The sequence below is a fragment of the Crotalus tigris genome, unplaced genomic scaffold (genome assembly GCF_016545835.1).
Source record: "Crotalus tigris isolate CLP2741 ecotype Arizona unplaced genomic scaffold, ASM1654583v1 scf7180000023618.1514416, whole genome shotgun sequence".
Lineage (NCBI taxonomy): Eukaryota > Metazoa > Chordata > Lepidosauria > Squamata > Viperidae > Crotalus > Crotalus tigris.
Window position 1 is genome coordinate 294,468 of NW_024100082.1, and position 26,783 is coordinate 321,250.

Consider the following 26,783-nt stretch of genomic DNA (forward strand, 5'->3'; position numbering starts at 1 on the left):
AAAAAGGTAAATCCTGGGATATCCAAGTGCCACAAAATATAGAGGAGATCCCAAAAATCATCTTTTTCTTTCTAAAGATTTGGGTTATGTCTACCTTCATAGTATTTAGAAACAGAATCCTACAGGGTATTTGAAACCTATTGGTCAGGATTTCTACTTTGTATTTATTGTTGCTTTTACAGTATTGTGTTGCTTTTTATGTGACTGTAAAACTAATAATCAGTCAAAGCCAACAGTATATTAAATCTTCAAACTTTCAGGGTTCTCGGCCATGAATAAGAAATGAGGACGAAGTTTCAATTACTTTAAATACTTTCCGTCTCAGAGTGGTTAATGAAATAATCCATTTTTTCCATAAACTTTTGATGTGATTCTGCTTTTTTTTTTATATCTAGATCAGCATTCTATAGCCAACCTAATGTCTAAGTAGAGAAGCTGACAAATAAGAATAGTACTGTAACAAGTTATCTAAAAGAAAAGTGTTTTAAATACCTTAGTCCTCTCGAGTTGATCCAGAACCGCACTTTGATCGCCACCATAATTCCACCCCCACCCCCGCACTCCGAACCTTTGAATGAGTTACGCCTGCCTGGTTTAACACCCGCCTTAGGCTCCGCCCGCGAATACGACGCAGCCAGTCAACGCAAGGCTATGACATCAGCGCAGGGAAGCCGACCCGGGGAAGTAACGAGAGTGAAACATCGTAGCGATTCCTTTTCCTGTCTCCGCGCTCGCAAGAGGCAGCGCGCCGGCCCCTGGGATCGGGACAGACCCGAAGAAGCGGCGGCTGGTTCCGACGAGACCCAGGGAAGGCTGAGAGACAAGTGTGTATGCTCAGACCCGAGGAGAGGAATAGCGCAGAAGAAACCGCGCCTTTAAGAAGCAGCGACGCGGGAAGAAATTGAGTTTTGATCCGGCTGTTTTGCGCAAACTTCCTACGAGTGTGGGGACGAAGGAGAGGAAGCGGGAGGAGAGGCAGGGCGAGGCGGGCAGGGTGGAACCCGCAGTTTGGCTGTGTCCGCTTCGGACAGTAAGATGCTGTCTAACTCTCAGAATCAGAACCCGCAAGTACTTTTCCCCAATCCGCCGCCACCGCCACCTCCTCCGCCCTCACACCAGCCTCCGCAGCAGCAGCTGGCCCAACAACAACAACAGTTTCCCCAGTTCCACCTGAAGTCTCTCCTCCCGATAAAGAAAAATGCCATCACGGATGATTACAGGGTCACCACGCAAGTCCTGGGGCTGGGGATTAATGGAAAAGTTTTGGAAATCTTAAACAGGAAAACCGGGGATAAATTTGCATTGAAGGTAAGGTTTGTCAGAGATTTGAAATTTACGGCGTCTTCTGCTTGTAGATGCTCTACGCCTTTGCGGTTTTACCCTGTATTTTGGCAAGAATCGGGAGTTTTATGTAAATTTAACTTTTCCACTAAACTGAAGTACATTGTACAAGGTTCTGATGCGTGACTCTCAGGCTGTCTCGGCCACGCTGTGGGGGGATTTTATCCGGACTTGAATGTTCTCGGTTGGCTGATTCAGAACCACAAAAGTTGTTCCGTGTTAGTGCGTGACGTCTGTTGGGGAGGCTGGTCGTGGTGGTGTTGTGGTTTGAACCCCCGCACGGCGAAGAGTGTGATCGGAGGCGGTGCTTTGTGGTTTAGAAGGAGTTCCACACTTAACTCTATTCGCCATCGGAAAGTTTTGTCTTGCCTTTATTTAGGTGAAGGACTGCTTCGAGATGTAATCAAGTTTCCTGTCCCTTCTAACCGATACTTCCCCCATTTGGGCTTCTTCAGTATTTGCTCGGATAGGAATTTCCCAGGAAGGAGGAATCCCCGGTGTACAAACTGCAGACTCGCGTCCTTTCACGCCAGGGGTCTGGCACGCGTAGGACTGCAGTCTTGGCATTAAGTCACCTCCAAGAAACCTTAACTTATTTGGTGACCAGCAGTTGCCTAGTAGCCGAAGACTCCCCGCTCCTTTACTTAACAGAGAAAAAAACTGCTTGAATCTCGTCTGGTTCGGCCTCGAGTCCAGATTGCCCTACCGTGGAGGGTTGGGGAGGAGAAGAAAAAAATAATAAAAGGAGAAAGCTTTGCGTGCCTAGCAGCTGCTGTTGAGGGCTGATAAATCCCGCGAGGCCCCTTGAGAAAACCAGTGCGGGATCTAGGGTTGGCGTGCCCGATTAGGAAACGTAATTCCTTTGAGATTTGGACCCCCAGGCCGTGGCGGCTCCTTCTGGCGCAGGCGGGCCTCGTTTTTCTCCTTCCACCCCGCCTCCTTCTCTTCAGGGAAAAGTCCCGTTGACTGAAAAGTCCCTGGTTTCAACCGCGGGGGGGGGGTGTGCGGGGGAAGGGGAATGAAAGCAAATTCACCAGCAACAGTTTTTTGCGGTCGGGAAAGGAATGTGAAGAGCGCTGTGGGAAGCGCTTTTGCCCGGGGATTGTTCTCCAGGGGCTGGACGTCGATGCCCCAAAGGGGCGGGTCTTAGAAGAACAACAAAGCAAAATGAGGCTGGGGGAAAAAATGGAGACGCTTAACCTGTCATCTGAACGTTGTCTGAACGGATCACGTGTTTCAAGATTTGGACAATGGAAGTCGATTTTAAAGGCTCTTGAATTTCCTGCCGCTTCCTCTAAGTTAGATGCTTCGGAAGACGGTTTCATGTAAGGACATTAAAAGAAATCTCAAAGGGACATTCTGATGCTCTCCAGATGTGTTAGGACTGTAAACTCTTACCTAGAAGGCAGCAATCCTGCGAGGTGCAAGGCCAGCACATCTGGAAGGTACAAGTTTGGGACCATCTATTGCATTGTTTCTAAGCACCAGAACCATTTATCACTTCGAAATAGAAGAAAAGCATAAAAATCCCGCCTTGGTTAGAATGGCATGTGATAATGAGAGTATTTATGCACATATAATTATACACATTTGGAGGGTTATTTCTTAAAAAATGAGTATAAAATCCTGCCTTAAGTTAAAATGGCAATGTGCAACACTTTTTGCATTTGTGCTGTATAAGAATTTCAAGTGTTTTTTGAAGAAACACATTGGCATTTTGAATAATTTCAAAGCATGGTAATTTGTGAAAACATGTTCAGTTTGTGTTTGTTTTTGTTTGCATTCATTTGTGAAATTCTTATATATTTTGGGTTGAGTTTAAACAGGTATATTGTATAGATGGAAATGAAAGATGAAAGGGAATTGCCTGGAAGATAAGTGAGCTGAACCTGAGATTTGGTGCTCCACCACTATAGTCAATCATTTATAACACAAGGCTGCCAATGGTTCTTACTATGTTGGTATTTTAATCTTTATTCAGCACTGAAACTAACTGGATGGCCTTTTGGCCAGCTTGCCCTTCCCACCTTAGCTTGCTAAACAATTGTTTGAAATCTTGAAGTTATTAAAAGGCAAATGATTGTTATTTTTGTAAACAGAGGCCTGACAGAATGAAGTAGGGATGACTGATAAAGTCTTAATGAAGTAGCTAGAAGTATCATGTAGATAGAAGTATTAAGAACCTTTCCCCCTCTCTCCCCCTCCCCCTTTTTGGTGCCTTTGAATCAGTGTTGATTCCTGGCAACTGCCAGGACAAGTCCCTGCACTGTTCTTGGCAAGGTTTCTTGGAAGTATTTGCCCTTGCTTTCTTCCTAGGACTGAAAAAGAGTGACTGGTCCAAAGTCAGTCAGCTGCCTTTGTGCCCAAGATCTCAATAGGTAGGCAACTAAGAGTTTCAGATACAAATATAATCAATATTAAAATATTTTATTTCAAATGCTGTCTTTTTTGGCATAGATTTACTATATTTTAATGAGTTTGTGAAGAAGGTATCATAGCCATGATATTTTCTTCTGTAAAGTACAACCAAAACTATTTCACAGGCAGGAGTATAAAATAAGATTATGTATTGCCAAATGAAAAGTTACTAAATAATTGTCATCTCCTGATATTGGTTTGAATTATTCATATGCAGCATTACTAATTTCCAGTAGAAACTTTTAAGTACTCACAATTTTTACACCGTGTGCATAATTTTATACTATTTTACATATGTATATTATATGGACCTGCTTGGAAATGGACCTTCATGCTGCCTGCATTTTGTTTCATATTTCTGCATCAGTTATCTTTGATTTTTTTTCCAATTTAAAAGTGTGAGATATTTGTATCACATACTAGTGAGAAAAGGGTGCTGGTTTGAATGATTATTAACTATTACTGGATGTGTCTTTGTGAGCCTTCTTCACGATCTACCAACAAAAACATTTGCCATAACTTGAACCACAAAATGTCAATGCAAAATTGAGTTAAAATTAATTGAGGATCCTTCATGTTACTTCTCATATAATAACAAGTACTGAGAAACAAGATCATATTAACTTTAAAAAAAGATAAAATCATCAGTTTGGGAGAAGACCATTTGGCAGGTTTGTGTGTGTCAAGTCAAGGTGGTGGCTGTGACTATGTGCTCAAAGTTTCACTCCATTTTAACGGGTTGTGCATGCATAGCAGGGCTTTCACTGCACCTATGATTTTGATTTTTTTGACCCTTGCAGACACCCCTGTTGAGAAACTTGTGGAATGGTATTTACTGAAAATGATTGTGATTTCTAGGTATTCCTCTCATCTGAAGGCACCTACTTATCTGTAATGTATTCTTTACTACATTAACTTGGTTTTTAATTTTGTTAAGCAGCACCTAGAAACCCTTTTGGAAAAACTCACTTGTTTTGAAATGGCTTTAGGAATGCAGTTTAAGTTCTTAGGTAAGATAGATGCCTGTTTCAGAAGAGTAGAACAGTCTGTATTTAAGCCATAAATTTGCTCCCACATATTATATAGATTATCCTGTTAATTGCAACCCTAAAAAACAAGAAGTCTCCCTTCTGTTGCAATTAAATCTTACTTCTCTTTTTTTATAAACATCTGTTTTAAAAGCAACTGAAAAAAAACCCCATGGCCATTTCTCCTACAAAGACAGAACTGCTAGATTTCTCCATCACAATATGTCTGTAGTGTAAATGTTGAAGCCATAAAGAGGGGGTGAAAAACACTCTCAACCAGCTGAATGGTAGATTCCTGCCTTTATTATGTCTGACACACTCTAATGCTTATTTTCCTTCTTAAGCTGTAAATGAGCAGGCTCAACCACTGCTTTGACAGCACAGCATTAATCAATTTGGCAGTTGCCTAAATTGTATGTTTTCAATATTCCTTTGGGTGAAATAATCCAAAGAATAAGGATAACTGCTAAAGGGAATGCTGCCCCTTCGTCACCATGGCCATCCTGCATTCAAGTATGAGGTTAGATAAGGGTCCTGGTGTCCAAGGTTCATTCATCTTGTCAACAGCAGATCACAAAGCTACAGGCATGGGTGGAATCCAGCTTTGGCTCTTTAATCAGTTGGAGCCAATTAAAGTGACATTTGTAGCCCAGGAATAACACACTAGGTGTGAATGGAAAATTGCAGGATGTTTCTTTATTGTTAAAACTGAAGTGCTTTCTGAGGGAGTATTATTGATATGAATGGATCTCTCGAGGGCATGTGACATCATATGCATCATAATATGGCACAAACAATGCAAATTATATCACATGTGCAGTGATACCATGATGCATACAGTTGCACTGGAGAAATAAATATCAGAATGTACATAATGTTTGTACCAAATGCTTGTGTTAACATGAAACATCATATATTTGTAATTTATCTGGCCAAATGTGCCAATTAGTTGAAGCAGAAATGCAGCGGAACTGTTTCTGTTACATCCTTCCAAACACAATCTAGACATTTTATCTTTAACACCCTTAGATATTGTTACTTATTTCTAAAATTTATCAACAAGGGTACATGCATGTTAATAATAAAATTATTGAATTGTCTTCCAAAGTATTTCCATGCATACATTTCAGTCATGCTTACAGATAATTCTAAGCAAGTTGCTTTCTTTTTCTTACAGGAAGTTCTTTGTTTAGTGACCACAATAGGGATTGGCAACTTGGTCACTAAGTAACTGCTTGTTTAAGCAATCTCTCCAGTCTGCAAGGGGTGGGGGTGGGGGGAAACCAGATCAGGCACAGGACATCACGTACTGACTGCAATGGTAGACGGAAGGAAGGAAGGAAGGAAGGAAGGAAGGAAGGAAGGAAGGAAGGAAGGAAGGAAGGAAGGAAGGAAGGAAGGAAGGAAGGAGAGAGAGTGTGTCATATATGTGCACCTTGGTCACAGTTATTTTTTTCAACACCCTCACAAATTCAGATGGTTGCTGCATGAGGCAATAAGCGAGGTCTATTTATACACTAATACTGGAGTGGAGAATTGAGAGATAGTAGTTTGCCACCCTATAATCACTACTCTACAGTATGTTCATAGTTGTTCTAAAGTGAGACTTCACTTGGACTTTATATTTCATTATGGTATGCTAACCACAAACATTCTGACTTTCCCTTGGACAACTATTTTGTAAAATCTTGCAGTTGCTACTCCTAAACTTAATATTTCATTGGCACCTCTCTCCATAATTGCTTTGTTACTATTTTTTTTAATGCCCTGGGGAATGAATTTAAGTAAACTTTTGAATGAGTCAAAGTTAGTTCAAACTTGAGTATAGCTGTAAGTTATCACTTCTGGATTATTCAAAATGGTCAAGTTAAAGAACAGTTTTACTCTTTGGAACTACTTGATAGTTTACCTTTTATGTTTAAATTTCATTTTACTGGTGATGGATGAAGGGGCCATGTAGGCGAATATAGAAATACACTGCTTTCATGCAGTCATTATTTGCCTATGACAAAAGGAAGTAATTTGGCAGTGTCAACACAAAAGAACTGAACAAATCAGATACCAGGAAATTGTTGCAACAGGATTTGCTATGCTTCTGTTGATGCCATAAAGGTTGAGAAGGAACTAACTGTTGACAGGAGCTAAAACTGAAATTTTCCCTGAAATGTCGTGTTTAAGTTTTATTATCTTCTCAATACAATTGTCCCCAATATGCTATTCTCAGTTCCCATAATCTCACAGCTGTTACTGTCTAACTAAGGTTATGTAAAGGAACTGAAATTGAAAAGATTTGGAAAACCCAACTGGGGAAATGTGCCCTGATAGGAATATGCCCATTTCCTGAGGAATTTTATGAAATATGAGAAATATTAAGGAAAATTATATTTTCTCCATCCTCATATTTCTGCATATCACTGTACAATCAAAATCTGACTTGTTTGTGTTAAGGTAGAGGTTCTCAAATATGAGTTCTGACTCCACAGAACATTATGAGCAACTTGAGAGGGATAACACTTAAACAACAAGAACAACAACCCTCAGCTTTGCAAATAGAAACTAAGAAAACTGTCAAAACTTACTTGGGTTTGCTTCTCACTTTGTTGTTCCTTGCTTTATTCATTAAAGTTCACAGTGGGCAGTTGTGATATTCCAGAATTAGAATATCCTTGTAAGAAAAAGATTAAAATAATAAAGTGATAGATATATTTTTAGCTCAATTCTCTCCAGTAAAACCATTAGTTTTACTTATAGTAAGAGGTTGCACATTTTATTATAATGTTAAAAAAGCGCTTCTAATGAGTCATTATCAATGTAGAGTACCTATCATGTAAGTGCTGCATTTAAGAAATCATGGTAGAGGGGACTGTCTTCCTTTTAAGTGAAGTGAAACTGGCAGGATGACAACATGTTGGATATATCTTTCTTTTTAAGTCAGATGGCTACTGGTTACTACAGTACATGAGCACATTCTGTTTCTGTAATGTTTCAGATTCAGACACTTTTCCTCTATAACAGGGGTCCTCAACTTTGGCAATTTTAAGACTTGTGGAGTTCAACTTCCAGAATTCCTCAGGCAACAAAGCTGGCTGAGGAATTCTGGGAATTGAAGTCCACAAGTCTTAAAGTTGCCAAGGTTGAGGACCCCTGCTCTAGAAAGTATATAAAGTGAAAAAAAGCTGTTAACTTGAGTCCATGAAAAGCATTAATACCAGTCAAGTTCCTCGAAAATATTGCTTATATTTATCAAAGCTTAAATTTAATGTGAATATATAGTTTTAGTTGCATGGCAAAATGAGATGATGAGCTTTTGCCTCGTCTCCTTTCTTCCTCAAACTGCAGAAACTTGCTAATAAAAATTGGTAAAATATACATACATACTGTGTAAAATATGGAGTATATTGGTCACTTCAAGATCAATGCATTGCCTGATATGCTGCTAGAGCTATGTGACACAGATTGCAGAATTAGGGAGGCAATGTCTTGAACAATAAAGGCTACTTTTTATATTTACAACCAAAGTTTACATGAAGTCCAGAACCAATTTATGATGATTCCCACATCTGTTTCTCTTTGAAGTAAAATTCTTAGGGGCTTGGGGTAAAGGATGTGTTAATTCATTATAATATTTAAGTAAATAACTCTTTGGCAGTGTGTATTGTTTTTTACAATCAGTATGATTTAGCATGTTGATGTTATATTGCATGTAACTTCTTAAAACCTTATACATTCTATGGTTTCTGAACACCTTTAAATGTTCATATTTGTCTTTATTTATTTAATGTAAAAGTAACATGCTATGCCTATAGGCTGATATCCCAAATAAAATATCCATGTCAAATCCATGTTGATGAACTTATTTTTTTTGGCTGTAGAATGTGGAAAAACAAAATCTGCTCTTTACTAATATGTGAATCTTCAGTTACCAATTTCATTTTCTTTGTCCTTCCATTTACTTTCATAGGCCTGAACCTTTTCCTGTCTTGTGATAGGAATGTATATCTTATTAGCCCCTTAGGGACTTCCATTTGTCCAATTGAGTAGGGTTTTTCATTGCTGTACTTAACCCAGTTCTTTTTGATTATTCTTTTAATCTTGAAGATCAGAATAGCAATTAGCTCAAGCTATTTCAAAACTAAGCCATTTGGATTTATTATGGTTTATTTCAGGAAGGATCCAATAGTATAATTTTGTGTGCATTTTCATTAAAAAAAAAAGCATATATGCCTGGTATTTTTTTTTTAAAGACAACCGAATTTCCTTATTTTTCTTTAAGACATTTTGTTTCTCATCCAAGAAGCGTCTTCAATTCTGAGTTTGATTCTTGGATGAGAAAAGAAACATCTTGATGAAAAATAAGAAAGTCCAGTTGCTTTTTTTTTTTTTTTTTTTTTAGCAAAAAACACCTTTGGGACAACCATGACCTTGGATGACTGAGAATCTCTATAGACAGATAAAACCACATAGAATCCAAATGGTTCACAATATGTTCTTTTCATATTACATTTGGTATCAGTGTTCCGAGTTGGTGCTCAGATTTCTTTTTTGGAGTAAAATAAAGGATACAAATAAAAGATAATGATAGTATTTGGGGACATTATATCCGAATTGGAGCACTGCTCTAGTTAAAGTAATGATTTAATTATTTCTCCTGTTAGAACATGCAATAGAATTGGATTTTACTGCTCAGATTTTTCTGTCTTCCAACCTTCCACAGTTAATGCTAGCTTCTAGTTATATAGGAATTTGTCTCAAGTGAAGGAAATAGTTATACAATAATAATATAGTCCATCTGAGTGATAGGTTCAATTTCACTTTTATTAGATTGAAAGGAAAATGCTGTATCATTTCCACAAAGTTCTTTGCATCCAATAATTTGAATTAAAAGAAGGTCATATAAAATATATACGACTGAACGTCAGTGCTTCTCAAATACTTACCTATTATGATTATTACATTCAGTGAGAAAGATCCTAGAGAATGCGATTTAGATATTTCTTGCACCTCTTAAGATACTGTCTTTTACCCCGTTTTCCTGTGGAAACACAGCATTCAAGATGTTCTAGTTAAAGTACTGCAGAACTTTGCATATGGAATCAGTTTTAAAAAAATATTTTGAACCTATGAATTCAATCCCTACGTGATAGGAATAAAAAATAATTCATTTTCCCACATATATCTTTTCATGCTCTCTCTATATTTCTCCAGATTTGAAATTTGGTTGGTGGATTTTTGCTAACCTTCCTATTTTGGATTATGGTATGATTTTTAATTTTGTTTTATCTTTGTATTTGTTTTTATCTGATGAAGCACCAGCATTTTCTACCTCTCCTAGTTGTTATTCATTGAAGGAAGAAATTTAAGTTTTGTGTTTAGAATTTCAGAGACCTTTATGGAGAACAACATTTTTGGAAGAAGAAAAGTAATTATTAAAGACTCTGTTTCCTGTTTGTATTGCTAACTCGATACGTATCTCAACTATTATATATATATAATTTTGGATATTTTTATTGTTTTAAAAATGTCTTAATAATTACTATATTTTTTCAATTGCAAATTACCCAGAGGCATTAACTGAGATGGGTTTCTATAGAAAATGAATGAATGAACGAATGAATAAATAAATAAATTGTGAAGCAATGCAAGATGGATCGTTTACATGGCCCCCTGGTTCTTTTTCCCAGTCCCATCATTTTTTTAAATAGCGCTTTCACCTGAGAAAAAAGTGCTGTTCAGTGATGACATTTTTCTTTGTTCACATTTGGGTTTTAATAAGTGGTAAATCTTTCTTATAAAGCATCATGTCATTTCTGTGTTTTTGAAAATCGTACCATATCATTGCCATAAAATATCATTTGTTTACCTTTGGACACTTTCTTTATAGCTTCTCTGATCAGGTATTTCTTTTTGATAATCCAGAATAATAAATCTCAAATGACTATCAAACATTTGATTAGTTCAGACATTTTTGTCTGGCTCCTTCAAATTACCTCTGGATTTCATCTAGATATGTCTAGCCAGCTTCATATCATTTTCCCCCTCATCTTTTTCTTAACAATCCACCAATTTTGAAATACATATTCAGTATATGAGTCACATGTGTGTGGAAATTAGTTTCACAAACTCTTTACATTGGTTCCAACCATTATTTATCCTGATAATATTGAAGGAAATTTATATATTTGTTTTGGATACTTATATGTTGCTTTAAGAATCTAAACTATGTGGTTCACTGTTAAAAACCCAAAGGAAAAGGTTAACTTGTATTCATCTTGCCTCTAATTCTCCCAAGATTGGACTCAAAATTATCATCAATAATTGTAAACATCTGGAATCTTTATTAATGAATATGTCTTCATTTTCAGCATGCATCAACCAGGTTTTTTAAAAAGACTTCTGGGCTGAACCAAGAATATTATCTTTACTAATATTTCTAATTTGCCTGTTTTTGGATATTCATGAAATGATTGTGTATAAGGCTTTCTGCATGTAGATTTCTAACAGCTTTGCCAAGAGCATTTAATCTATATTTGCTATTTCTATTTTATAGTAATAACATTTCAGGCTCCCTCAGTAATGAGTCTTCCTCAGCAGAAATGCATGATAAAGATTCTCTGATCTCTAAAGGTCTTACAGCTCAATCAACATCTTTTTATTCAGAAGTAAATCTTTTAAATTCAGTGAAATTAAACTGTATATGTGATATGGACCTCATTTTAGTGGCATAGGAACACTACTTAGAATAATATGAAAAGCCCTGAATTATGGAGGCAGAGTTAGCTCTGTGGCTGTCTCCTATGCTGAGGTTAAACCCCAGGAGCTGTTGATATTGTCTTCATTTCCACTGTGATCCCACAGTAGATATACAAAGAAATTATGAGAAAGGTAGATTTTGCTGATCTATCAGAATGAGAAGCCAATAATGAACTGGAAAAAGCTGAATGGAAAAAAATGGATTTCCAGGAAAGACAGAAGGAGAAATAGGAAAAGATCTAATTGGAAAATGATATACCAGTTTATTCTTGATTTCCACACTGTCCATAATATTTCTAGTGGCAGAATAACTGATATGAAAAAGAGTAGAATAGCTTGTGACCCACCCCACGCCCGCTTTATACTTGATAATTTGGATTTCAATCACTTTCTTTCTTATTACATGTCTACAGCTGTGATTCTAAAGATAGCCTGTTGCAAGATCTCCTTTCCTTGGCACCACAGTGACTCTATTTATTTATCTTTATTATTTATTATTTACAGGAAGTAGTAATGATTTACAGTGACACCAAAGGACTTACTGACTTTCTCTGTTTGTTGGAAAGCTTGCATAAATGCTGCCATAACCATCTAAGTTATCCTATGATAGCATAAGTATGCAAATACAAGAATACTGGGTTTGGATAGCAAGGAACTCTGGAATGTTCTAGCACAGGACAGATTGGAAATCATGAAAGAACCAGAAACTATTCATTAACCTTTTTTTAAAAAAAGGATCAGCTACCTAATTTGATAGATTTGTTGTTTATATTTTTATGTTGATACAACCTGAAAATTCTCAGTGGCTAATATTATAAAAATATGAAAATACCCATGGTAAGTTTAAATATATAATAATGTCTTATAAGTAAAGTAAACATTTTGTTGATAAATCAGCCTTGACTTGTCCTATCCAGTTATTGCTACTGGTATATAAAATGCAAAATCAGCTAGATAACGGTATTTAATTAAGTGAAGCCTTCCTAAGTTTGGGGCATTCCAGATATATTGGACTGTAAATGCTGGCAGGAGAATAATGGGAATGAGTTTTAGCACATTTGGGACGGATTCTAGGGATTTGAAAGTAGTGATTAAGCATTGTGGCAGCTAATTGACCTGATTTGATTTCAGAAAAAGTCAAGCAGAATTGAATTTGTGTAGTTCTTGGATGGAAGACCACCAGAAAATGCAATCAGTTTATGCTAAACTGAGAAATTAAAAAAAAAAATCCTAGAGCAGGCAGTGAGAAACCACTTCCATGTTGTTGCCAAGACTATAGACCAGGAGTCAACTTCTGGGAGTCTTTACTTCAGATCATATAACTGCTTCATCCTATGTTGCTTTGTGTAGTGCAGTGTAATGGGCAATCCATAAGTAATTTAAAGTTTGAATTCAGTATTCTAATGTTGATTATTTCTAATTAATCAATCAACTGAATTATCTGAATTAATCCTATTTATAAGTTGGATATGAAACAGTTGTTTTAATTGTTTTAAATCCTAAAAGGTGATATAAGGCAGCATTGATAGTAATCTGAAAAACCTTTAGAACATAAAGTCTTACTTTATGTGATGGAACATTGTCCAGATTCCTAGGAGGGACAGAATGCATTCCAGAAGAACTAGAGACAATGCAGTTTACATAGTTTGTGTGAGAGAAAGGGTGAAGAAGACTTCTTCCTAATATTTCCAGAATATATGCTTTATGGAGCAAGTAAGTCTGCTTTAACTTTGATAAGGTTTCTGCCTATAGATGAAGAACAATAAATAAATCTGCTTAGAAGAATCTCAGTGTGTCTTTCTTGGTGTTTGGAGCCTGACTTTTTATATGGTGATCACACAGTCTAAAATTGAGGAATTACTGCAGTGACATATTATTGTTCTCCCATACATAGAAGGCAGAGGACAAGACTTAGCAAGTATTTCAGAACCACAAACATAGGTAAGAACACAGCTGATACATTTGCCTAGTAGAGGATAATTAAACCATGTCCATGTTACCGTAGTGTTGTACTAGTACTCCAAATAATAAACCACATAAAGTACTCATTCTCAATGGTAAAAAAAATAAGGGGTTTTCTTTGGATTTTTCTGTTTTCCAACACTTCACCCTTTTGAAATCTGATTATTAAGAAATCACTATTCTCAGAACTGAAAAATTCCTGGGTAATATCTTCTGGGCAAATACATGATGTCTGGTAAAAGCAGTTATTTGGAAAAAGAAATTGCTTTCTGTTAACAATGAGTTTTGTCATATTAAATAGACTCATTAACTTCCCTTATAATGCCTCCGAGAATTCATTTTTCTTCCCGTTTTATAATGTAATGTAATATAATATTATACAATAACTGTTCAGACCCTTCCTGCAAATCTGTTTTAAACTGTTGGAAATAATTGTTATGCCCAGAGACGTGCTGCTTACGGAATTCAGAAAACTGAAGTCTACACATCTTAAAAGTTGCCAAGGTTCAGAAATACTTGACTAGATCATAGGCTTCAATTGCCAAGAAATGTAAGCTTTGGGCTACCAAAATCTATGAAACTTTGCACATGCTTGAAAGCTATTGTAATTAGATTTTATTAATATTGCACAATACATAACTTACATGCTAATCAATGTAAAGTAGACAGAATGGAAAGGACTGAAGGGTGGGTGCAGAACCTCCTGGTGTGTCCTTTATGTAAACAAACAGAAATGTGTAATTTTTTTATGGCAATTTCACCCTGTAAGACTGGTTTGTAAATGAAACAGATCTGGTTCAGTGATTTTTTTCCCCCAAACAGTATTTTCTTCTTCTGCTTTGTGATTATCCAGTTTAAACTACAGTTGAAGGTTTCATTTCCTAAAAGGATGTAACTTTTGAAGAAACTCATACGCATACATATCAATCAAGGAGAATAAATCCAAAATATTGGTGAACTATGATTAAGAGAAGATGAGTAACAAAAGTGTAGGGAAGATCTTCTGTGTAGAAGCAACAACTGTAGTAGTCATAAAATCCTGGCTAAATGTGATTTTAGTGCAAGGCAAAATAGAAATGTCATTGTGGATATGTAGTATGTCTTTAGTTTCCTTTTCTAGGATCTATTCTGTTGAAGTCTGTATCTCTATTTGCTGTTTGGTAAGGTTGTTTTTGAAATTGGCAAGTAGTTTCCAGATAATTAGCCAAATATGAGTTAATGTGCACTTCAACTGAAAAATATATATTATCAACATATACTTAAGTACTATGCTTAATCTTAATGGCTGAGGAGGGAAGGAGGAGTTTCCTTTAATGCAGAGGTCCCCAATGTTTTGGGCACCAGGGACCGGTTCCGTAGAGAGGTTTTTCCGCGGACCGGAGAGTGCGTGGTTTTGTGTGCTGCCTGCATCTCGCGGATGGGGCTTTGCTTGTTTGTGTGGACCAGTTGCTGGCATGCTATGGCCCGGTACTGGTCCACGGACTGGTGGTTGGGGACCCCTGCTTTAATGGATCCCTCCTTCAGTGAATGCAGTGGTGCTTATCGCAGATTTTTGAATGAGGTTTATGAATTTCCCATGGTCTCTTTCTAGTTCTGAACATTTGTTCTATTAGGCACTTCCAGAGTACCCTTGATGTATGTGCATGCTGGAATGTCAGAGACTGATACATGCTGCTAGTGAGAGGCAGTCTACTCAGGCAAATCAAAGGAAAGGATAAGACTTAAAGAACATGTTCTAATTTCCCTTCCATTGATTTCAGACAGAAATCCAGCAGATTTCTCACAGCTTTAAATGTTATTTCCCTGGAATGACCGCCTTCCCCCCCTCTCTCTCCCCCTCCCTCCCTCCCTCCCTCTGTGTGTGTGTGTGAGAGAGAGAGAGAGAGAGAAAGAGAGAGAGAGAGACACCTTTCATTGTATTGTTTGATAAAGAAGCAGTTTTCTTTATGGTAAGTATACAGTATTCATGCAAATGTTTTAGTGAGGAACCGGATGATGGCTGCTACCTCAATTTAGAACACACTCCAAAACATACAGTGGCAAATGTTTGCTTCCCTCAATTTAAGTCCTCTCTTAATTGGGTCCAAGAACTCTGCTGCTGACCAATGTCATTGTAAGATGAAATGTCCCCAGTTGCTGTCAATAGGCAATTCTGGCATGATCACAGTGTCCCGTGGTCATATGGTCACTTCTTCATTGACTTTACTTTGTTGAAGCTGGCAGTGAAGGTCGCAAATAGTGATCAAGTGACCACAGGACAGTGTGTTTATCTTAATTGTGAGCTGGTTGCCAAGCACCCGAATCATGAGGGGATGCTGGATGAGTGGACATTAAGTGAGGATTACCTGTATCTCTTCCTGCTCTTTGATAAAACACTGGTTTCATAAATCAGTCTCTGGTGCATTTTGCTGGCATTCACTTTTCATGGAAAACAGCCCTGCCAGTAATCAGCAAATTAGGATGTCTCCTTGAAGTTATCAGGACATTGAAACCAGCTTTTGAGATGAGTAAAGCATATGACGAAGCCAGTCTAGAGCCTTGTGGCTTTCCAGCAATGCTTGCCAACATTAGCAGTTGTATAATTATGCAGATGACATCATTAGTGAACTTATGACTCAGCAACTTTTACTGATGGCATGCCTACTATAATCATGCTTAAAGAATCCAGAATATTGAACTGGCTTTGTAGAGCCATTAGCATATATACACATGCTATGAAATAGTAACATACAGCTGGATTTCCTTTAGAAAGACTTGCTTTGTCTGTTGTCTGGTACATTCCATTACATAGCAGTACTTTGATCTGTTAAAGCTGTGGAATCTGAGACTGGGCCAGCTTTGATTCTATTTTAGGATCTTCTAATATGATATTGGATAGCCTGTATATCTTCCTTTCAACATAAAAACAAGGAAAATCAGAATGACTGCTGGATGATCTGGAGTGGCTGGCTAATCGCCAACTGGTTTAATAAAGTTCATTTTGAAGGACAACACATTGTGGTACAGGACATTAAAGAGATTGCCTTTGTGGCTTTCCTAGATTTGGGCTGTAGAGTACAAACTATTTCCTGTTTTCATTCGCAGTAAAATGCTTGTGGTTCAATAATTTAAAAATGTCTTTGCTTCTGCTGATTTAATCAGAGTATTCCATTCTTCCATTCAGACAACAATGAAACATCCAGTACTATGGGTCTGAACAAATGCTTCTCTTCAATAACTTTTCTTGAATGGATGTAGAGATCCTTGTATGACCTCATAGTTGTCTGTATATTTTAGAAATAAATTGATCCCAATATTTTGATAAAAGGAATGATTTTAATAAATCTGAATTCTTGTGGCCATTTAAGTTATCTTTACCTGTTCAAAGCTAGAATGTTATTAACCCATAAAGCAAAGTAAATGTTAAATCTGAAATTCAGCTGTACTAAAGTATGTGGCATCTGTGGTTAAGAATAGCTTCAGAGTTGCCCTGTCACCAAGGTAGAATTCCCTCTGTTCAATCCCTTTTTGCATGCTGTCTCCCCACTATGTTTATCTACTGAGGTTGGACAGTGTCGGGCACTGCCAGTAACCAGCAAATTAGGTTGCTTATCCCCAGTGCCACAGAATGAAGGACAAAGGCCTTGTGTGGAGATTATCCAATTTGTTTTAGCAGTGAGTTTTGATGAGATGCTTTGGTTCAGGCTCCTGCCAGATGATCAGGGATACTGCTAACCTTGACTGCAGTTCCTTAGTTTGCATTCTATGTAAGTGCTTTTGGGGAAAAAACTCTTAACTACCAAGATATATAATTTAGTGTTTTTATTTTTTTAAAAACCTTGTGCTTAACTTTCCAAATGAAAATGCATAGTGATAGTGATAGCTAATTCAAGAACATGCAGGTGACCAGCTTTTCCCCATTCTAGTATTCCCCCCTCCCCCAATATGTTTAATAAAAACTCCTATAATCATTAGCCTGCATATTTGTGAAGAATAATGACTATTTTAGTCCAAGGAATTTAGAAGATACTAAGTTGGAAAAGGCTATGTTAAAAGAACTGTTGCAATAGCTGTTTTTCATGTATAATTTTATATATTACATACTTCTTGAGAACCAATGTTTCATAAATAATTGTATTTAATTTAGAAGAGGTTCGAGTCATCACAAGAGTTATGATGGTGTGTATGATTTTGGGGCCAAAGTTTACAGTACACTATATCAGGGCTTTTCAACCAGTGGTAAGGGTACCACTTGTGGTACATTGGCACCTGGCAGGTGGTACGCGACCATCTAGAAAAGTGGTAGCGGGGGAGGGGAATGAGTTGAACCCGTGGTAGCACTGCTCAAGCCTGAGCCAGAGATGGCTGTAGCTGCAGGGCTGTCAGGGCTCAGCGGAAGCACTAGGATCAGAGCTGCTTTCCAGCTGATCGGCGCTTCTTTGGGGCTGTCAGGGCTCAGTGGAAGCGCCAGGATCAGCACCAGGCTCCAGGATCAGCACCAGATCCTGACGCTTCTGCTGAGCCCAGAAGAAGTGCCGATCAGCTGGAATGTTGCAGCATCTCCAGGGTCTTGTGATTTACATTCAAAGGCTTGGCAACTGATTCATATTTATGAACGTCACAGTGTCCCAGGGTCATGTGAAGTGACCAAAACATGCTGCAACTACCCAGCAGATGGGGGGAATAAAACCCAAACACCCCCCTACCCCACCCCTGCTCCCAATCCTCAACAGAAATGCTCACAACAATGAAAATCTCGGACAGGAGGAAGAGCGCCGCTGGGCGGGCAGCAGGTGTCTTGCTCGGCTGTGGCTTGGGGGGCATTTTTTTCAGTGCCATTGTAACTTTGAACAGTCACTAAGCAAACTGTTGTAAGTCGAGGACTACCTGTACTTTATCACTTTTTTTCCTTTTTTGGGGGGGGTCATCAAGTTTTTGACACCTTGCTAGGCGACTGGTGGTACTCGGATGTTGCCATATCCTAAAAGTGGTACAATGGGTGAAAAGGTTGAAAAGCCCTGCACTATATTATTCAGGAGTGTGCTTGGAAGGGAAGAATATATTTGTAATGGGATCATCATGCTTTACAGTGCTAACATAAAAAAGGATCTTTTACCATTTTCTCACTAAAGAGTTGTTGGCTGCGTGCTCTGAAGGTGCTTTTTGAATGTAGATGACTATTACTTCACTTCCTTATCCAGGCTATTGCAAAATTGCATTGAAGGAAGAACTGTAAGTGTAGGGTCAGCTTCTATGTGATGCAAATTTTGTCAAGTAGACACATTTATTTTAAGTTGTGACACATTGAAGACTGTTTGGCTATGAATATAAGCCGCCTGGGAAAACCAAGGGAAATCATCAAAACAATTAAAAAGCAAAAATTAGAATATTTTGGACATGTGATGCGACACCCAGAAAAATACAGCATACTCCATTTAATCCTCCAGAAGAACATCATGGCTTCAAAATCTAAGGGACTGGTTTGGACAAAACTCAGCAGCATTTTTTCGTGCGGCTGCTGATAAAAACAGGATCGCCAACATGATCGCCAACGTCTGATAACAGATATGGCACAAGAAGAAGAAGAATCAATAGGAGATTTGAAAATGGGTAATGATAAGGGAGTAGAAATTATTACAGGGGTTGTAAGAACTGCAAGAGGACCAATGTGAAAATACAGCTTCTATAAAGCTTAAATGATAAAATGTGGCTTTAAACATAGCTTTGAAGCAAATAGTTCTTCAACGTGCAAGAGTAGAAGGAGGATTGTGGGGGAAAAGTATAAGCAATACTTTTTTAAAAAATGGAAATTATTTGAGAAACATAACATTCTGCTTTTTTTAAAAAAAATATGCTGATGGTAGTTTAATTTTAATTGCATTTGGAAAAGAAAAACAGCCCAGGATCCTTAGCCAGGAACAGTCTGTAGCTGGAATTGTCTTGCTTTAGAAGAAAATAATTCCCATATTCACTTTAAGTAGAGAATCACTAGCTGCAAATATGCCAGATGAAAAGCCTGAGGGAGTTTAGTTTTGTAGACCTTCTTTAAGTACTGCATGTCCAGATATCTGTTTCTTTTTTATTGTTTCTTTTTTATTGAGCAAACGCTTCTGTTACACTGCTGCACTTAGAATATTGCCTCCCATCCTCCACTGCTTTTCCGTCATCAGTGCTCCCTTTTGAAATTCAGGCTTTTGCTGGCTCCTAGGTACTAGGCTCATTGAATAATCTGAGAGTGACAGAAATGCAGGAAGTTTGATCCATAGAACAGGGGCATCACAATCTCCCATTCCCTTCTTTACACAGTATGGCTGAGGAACAGCAAAAAGAAGAGACATAGATAACACGATCTCTTTGGACCTCTCTGGTTTTTCTGTATCACATTTTAATGAAACATCTCTTTGTATAAGAATAGCCATTGGTAAGATTTAGATCCAGTAGCTGCATATGACAAGCTTACGTTGACTCTGATGACTACACCTGCATTCAGCCTATAATGCTTAGGTCAGTGGTGGCGAACCTAAGGCACGCGTGCCAGAGGCAGCACTCGGAACCCTCTCTTGGGCACAGGTGCTGTTGTCCCAGTCTCACCTCCCCCCACGACCCCCTCCTCACCAGAAGCCCCCCTGGAGGAGAGTTGCCCCTGAGCGTGGTCCACACGGAGCAGCGGAGCCAATGACATGGCAGCCAGGCAGTGTAGACAAGACTCTGTGCGCCCCAATGCGCACCCCAATGCGCACAGTTGATCCTGTGGGGCGTGGGCAGAGGGCGTGGCCATGGTGCTGCTGGGCTGCCTGGGCGATCTGTGGTGGGCCCTGGAGACGGTGAGTGGCCCTGCGGGCAGGTGGGGTGGGGGATGGGGTGGGGGTGGAGCAGGGGCGGGGCATGGGGTGGAGCAGGGGCGGGGCCAGTTTTTGGACACTCGGTCTCTAAAAGGTTCGCCATCACTGGCTTAGGGTATGCAGAGATGTGAATTCAACAAATACAGTTGCATTTTACTACTTGCTTTTGCTGACAATAATCTTGTATTTTGGTGACATTCTTAAAACTTTCTCTTGTGAATGTATGCTGACATTCTTGACTGCTACAGGTAGCTCGTTAATGCTTCATTAGCTTTGCTAATCATTCACCATTGCTGTAATGATATACTCCCTGATTTAACATATGATTAAGAAAAATAGATGTCCCTTTTCCCAACTCACACCATTAAATCATGTTTTGGCTGTAATAATAAAACCTGAATTTGCAAGCATCTCTTCATTGTTTCAACCAGTTTTGGAGGCACTGATATATCCCTCCTCCTCCATCATCTAACTTATATGGGGCAATATCCTGATTGTGGAAACCTCAAAGAATTCAGGTTGGTTTCTCTTAGTTTTATTTTAGGCAACTCTGTTTTTAATTCTATGAAATGTTTGAGTAGAGATTTAAAATGCAACTGTTTTAACATGGGTTTTTCTTCAATTTTAATATTTAGAATTTTGGTTAAAACATTATTTATGACACTAATGCTTTATCTGTTTTAATTTTGATATCAACCTGCAAGCTCTTTGAGAGGCTGATGCCTTTCTTGTTTTCACCATTTTGAAAAAAATAAGGCCATAGTCCAGAATGACACACATGTTAACAGCAGCTGTCAAAATATCTCCTATATCCACTGGGCTGGGTGGGCTGGCAGAAATAGGCCATTACGTACAAAGGGTTTCATTGACTGCACGATGGTAGGTCGATAAATATAAACAAAACAATACCAAAAGAACCACAAAATGGAGTTGTGAACCTTATGAACAAAACAATATGCTAAGTTAACATCATGGTATAAGTAGAATTAAGAATAGCAAGGCAATTATTTGGAGGAATACTGTTTATATATGCACATAAACATACATTAGATCAAACAGTATTATATTATACATGTGGATTATTTGAAGGGTTGGAATAGAAGTATTATTTTTTAAAAAACAGAAAAATAGTATTTTCAGAAAGACATTATTTGATTACTTGAAAATTTTTTTTGAAGCAGCTTCAAAGTGAGATGGATAATTTAACAAATAAATAAATAAATAACTAAAAGAAATTGGTAGTCCTCAGTGTTTTAGAACTTCCTGTAAAACTAAAGGATTTAAAATGCTGATTGCAAAATAAAATGTAAGAATAACTAACTATATATTGTTTGTAGAACACACAATATGAGATGGTCAAGAGCATGGTGGTAAGTGTGACTATCAACAGAATTATTCTGTTTCTTTTAGGAAGCAATTTATGACTTCAGATAATTGTAAAAATGTGGTGCTGTAGCTACAATGTTCAGCCATCAAAATATATTGCTATAAAAATTCCCAATCTTGCCTTTAACACACTTACCTGTTCTCAAGCCTTGGACAAGCAAACTGAGCTGCTCAGAGTGGCCAGTAAGGGCAAGTTGGTCTGGTATGATCATTGGTTTGTTGGGTTCTTCAATTTATATCTGAATGCATTCAGCGACATCGACAACAGGTAGGTTATAAATAGTCTTAAATGTTATGGCTGTAGCATGGACCTCCACCCCTATTGTAAGGGGAGTATTTTTGCCATCTTCCCCTCTGAAATAGGATGGCAATTTTAATTTGCAGCATATTCTTAGCAGAGTTTGGATATTTTCCTAGTGGAGTTCCTAGATAAGTGATCTTAATTAAGATAGTAATATTTTCATAAATATATACCAGGTGCCCTTATATCCCCAAGTATAGAAAGAAACACTGGAAGCTGTTTTCTTTGTTATCATGTAAATGGAGGAACAGCTGATATTTAATGATCGCTCTGTAAATATTATGTAGCTCTGGTACATGCCTTATGGTTGCCTATGAACAAAATAAACATAACAACTTTGATTTTAGCCTTGCCAGTTTTAAAATCTTTATTTTTAAATATTGTTTTCTTTCAGAACTGCTAGAAATAGGCTTTCATAGAAATTCATAAATTACAAAAATCAGTGCTTAAAAAACAACAGAGAAAACTGCATGAATTGTGATAACTCTTAATAGTATGATATATAATGTGAAACTAAAATTATATGCACAAAGAATAAAAATGCTATTCCTAAAGATATTTGAACATTTATATCTTGGTACTGGGGCCAAGATATTTTGCCTTTCATTTAGGTTAGCATTACATACTCTCCAAATCAATAGTCTTCAAGACAAAGGATCACAAACCATTTAGTAGAATTTTGTGTGTTATTCTAATGGATTTAGGATGATTTGGTAAGATGTGACAAACACAATAATGCCTTTCAATTAGTTGTACCAATTTAAAGCCAGCCAGGAATCTTCTGTACAGTAGGGCAGTTGTGTTTTTTCCACATTCTTTCAAGGTATTTTGTTGGGAGCTACCCAAAATGGGTATGAATATTCATGCTCTGTTTGACGTTCCCTTTTTTTGTACTGTATCTTCTGTGTTTTCCAAACTACTTGGAAGATGTTGAAATTGAGGTGGGGGTACAGGGACAGGGCTTCAGATTGTTCGTTTGGTATAATAAGATTTAAAGACAGAGCATCTGTGTGAATGGATAACTGAGAGTTAATACTGGTACAAACTATTCCTTTATGTGTTGGTTAAAAATTATCACAGAAGTGTTCAGAGCACTCTGCTTTTTGAAAAAGCACTTTCTGCATTCCTACTTATGATCTCATTCTTTTCCTGATTCTTAAAAGGGATCTCTCTATATTGACCTAATAGTTCTATGTGGATATCATCAATCCTATGAGGCTACTGTATTTCAAATCACACAAAAAACTAGAGATAGGTAAAGCTGTAGGCAGCAACTGATCTTGAGAGGACCTTGGGGACTGAGAAATAATACATTTGGTTTTGAAATCCTAGCGTTTTAAATGTTTATTAAGCCTTTACTTTATATTAAAATCCATAGAGGGAAGAAAAATATGGTTTAAAAATTACTAGCAGTGTTGTTGTCCTCTTTACTTGATAAGGCATACATCCTGAATATTGTACGTTTATAGTTTTGTTCCATTTGTGGAGATATCCTTTAAGACCTATTTAGTTATGGATTTACTAGATATGAAGCCTTTGGATTCCATGCTTTAATGCAGTGCTTTTCAACCTGGTCCACAGATCCTTGGGGGGCCGTGATGTCATCACAGGGGGTCTGTAAAGGCTTGAAGAAATGTTATGATTTAAATCTTGAGTTAAGAGGTCTGTGGCCATGGCCCGTGGCCACAAAAGGTGTGTGTTTGTGTGTGTATACACATACACATACACCTTTTGTGGCCACGGGCCATGGCCACAGACCTCTTAACTCAAGATTTAAATCATAACATTTCTTCAAGCCTTTACAGACCCCCTGTGATGACATATATATAATAGATAGAGAGCTTGTCATGCAATTTAAAGAGGCAGAAGATGACAAAGCAGATTTCCTGACTTACATCTCTTTTCTCTGTACACTTGACTACCTGCAAGTATGACTAACTCAGAGGACAAGGGATGTGTACTGGTGATGAGCAATCCATTAGTTGCACAATAGATTTCTATCCCTCTCCTACAGACATTGTAACTGATGTTGCTCCTGCATTTTACCATCTTTGATAACAACATGTCTGGGGTGTGTGTCATTTGTTCCTTTTTATGGTGTGGCTGGGAGTCAAACAAATTAAATACCCCATTAGATTCATCTGCTTTCCTGTAATATTGGAAACTTGATTTTCAATGTTGTAAATAAAATCAGAAAAATCAGAAGAATGCTGTTTTTTAAAATACTATCAAATTTGGGAGCATTATTTTTCATTAGTTTAAGAATGAACCTAATGCTGGGAGAATTTTGTTCAGTTAGAGGGCAATTAGATTAAAGACAACAATCATGAACAATAGGAAAAATATTTTACAGAGGATGTAGTCCTTCAGTTTTTATCTTCTGTTGAAGAGAAAGATTGTACCTTGATTTGGAGCAAATTGCAATCTTTGTACTATTGGGAATGGTTTTTGAACAAGCATTTTAATCTTATCAGTATTATAACTGTGATTAGCTAAATATGATTACTCACTTATTTCAGCCCTATCTGATCAATAAATAATATATGTTCCTCCACACAGTATTTTCTCTAACAGTCAAACAGGATTAAAATATTGAAAACATGCATTCAGTAAGCAAACACTGACTGTCACTATATCAATCAGGTAACTGATCAGATATCAGAATTATCATATAGATCGCTTAAATTATATTCTTTCCAATCTTTTTCTCTTTTTTATTACATTATTATAATCTTAATGTGTTATACTGTTTCAACACAGTGATATTTATACAAAGTTTATTAATATTCTCTTGTGTAGATAATTTAGAATATTGGAAATCAATAAAAAGTGTATATTCTATCATTAATTAAATTTTTGAATATCAGTATTGAAAACATAAAATTATTTGACTTTTTAAATACAAAATTGAGTATAACATTTGGAGCAGACATGTCAAACACAAGGCCTGGGGGCAGGATGCGGCCTGCGAAGTGGTTTCATGTGGCTCGTGAAGCCATCCTGGAAACAGTGAGGGAACGGCTGCCACTGCCTTGGCCCTGGCCTAGGCTGGCCGGGAGCCAATGTACAATTTTGTGGTGGCCATCTATGCTGAAATGCATTCAGTCTTAGCTCCACAAGGCCATCTGGAAACAGTGAGGAACCAGCCCCTGCTGTGTTGGCCCCGCCCCCTGGGTGCATGCTGGGGAGATGTCACCCTTTGTGAGGAATGAAGAAATGCACCATCGCCTGGAAGTGGCCAGCAAATGGCCCTTGCCTACTTCACATATCCGGCTTGATGGGCTCCAGGGGCAGGGTTTCAGCAGGCAGTGAGGCTCCTCCAGTGGACCATGCCTTCATACTTTCCCCAGTCCCACCCCCTTCTGCCAGAGACCCTCAGATCTGTCACACTCCTGCCCAGGCCCCCACAGACACCCTTGATGCAAATGATATAGAGCTGGCCATGCCCACCCAATAGGCCACATCCACTCCATCCACACCTACCCAGTAGGCCACACCCACTCTGGCCACACCCACCCCCTGAGGGCAATCGCAATGCTGATGCGGCCCTCAATGAAACTGAGTTTGACACTCCTGATTTAGAGAAAAGAAACTGCTGCTGATTACATGTCGTTGTTGGGACTGGGATTATCAATATTAAGTGATGCAGTCATAAAATGCAATATCATATGACCATACCACCACTTAGTGGTGGCAATCCTGGGCAATTCCAGTTGCCGTCATAATCCCAAGATGCACAGGTGTTAAGCAGGAAGAGGCAGGAGTCCAGATAAGGAGTGTGGGAGTTCTCTGGGGAGACTGGGGAAGTCCTGGAAGACTATGGGAGGCCATATACAAGTGGTGGGAGGTCAGGGGAATGCCTGAGAGGGCTGGTAAAGGCTAGGTGGAGGATATTATGGGCAAGAGAAAAGACAGGAGCAATTTACGACATTCTCTGCTGGCTTCCCTATTGATTTTTCGTGTAGGGAACCAGAAGGGAATTCTGCAAATGGCAATCATATAAGAGCAGCTCTCTGCAATGTTGTAGTAACAAGCTGGGCATCTGAGTGCCAGGTTATTCTTGTGATCCCGAGGTGTTGCTACAATGACCAGAACTTTAGATTATACGTACATTTTTTTCAGTGCCGTTGTGACTTTGAACAGTTGTTGACTAATTGACATAAGTCAAGGACCGCCTGTACCTCAAACGTTTCTGATACAATATAGGTTTTTGTCTTAAACTGATTATTAATATTAAAGTATCTATAACATGATTGCGCTTTTTCTCTTTCTGTCTCCTCCTTTATTATTGCGCTTTCTCTCTTTCTGTCTCCTCCTTTATTAATATATAAAGCAAATGTACACACACAAGGACATATATATCATTTTATCAACACATAATACAAATGCATCTTTCTATATATTGCATAAAGTTACAAACACAGACATACATATGGAAAAGGTATATGTTAAAAGAAAAAATAGATAAACATATCATATTTAGCAAAAATTAATATATCAAAAAGAAAAAGAAAGAAAAAATGGGATTTTAACTTCTCCTTTTTTCTATATTTGCAAATTTGCCTTATTGTAGATATTTAGGCCACTTTAAAAAGCAATCTCCAAGTGATTATATTTCCCATGTTGCGTGATGTATGTATGGGAGCCATTCTTGCTTAAATTTAGTTGAACTTCTATTGTGTAAGTCAGAGGTCCCCAATCTTTTGGGCACCAGGGACCGGTTCCGTGGAGAGAGGTTTTTCTGCGGACCAGAGGATGTGTGGTTTTGTGTGCTGA

General features: G+C 37.9%; 1 protein-coding gene across 1 annotated transcript in view; it reads left to right on the top strand.

The window, feature by feature from the left end:
* The first annotated feature begins 666 nt into the window (after positions 1 to 666).
* MAPKAPK2 (MAPK activated protein kinase 2) overlaps positions 667 to 26,783 on the top strand; it is an 83,502-nt gene continuing 57,385 nt past the window's right edge. The window contains exon 1 of the mRNA XM_039320071.1: positions 667 to 1,308. Coding sequence (XP_039176005.1) covers positions 1,036 to 1,308 — 273 coding nt within the window. The 5' untranslated portion in view covers positions 667 to 1,035. The remainder of the gene's footprint in view (positions 1,309 to 26,783) is intronic.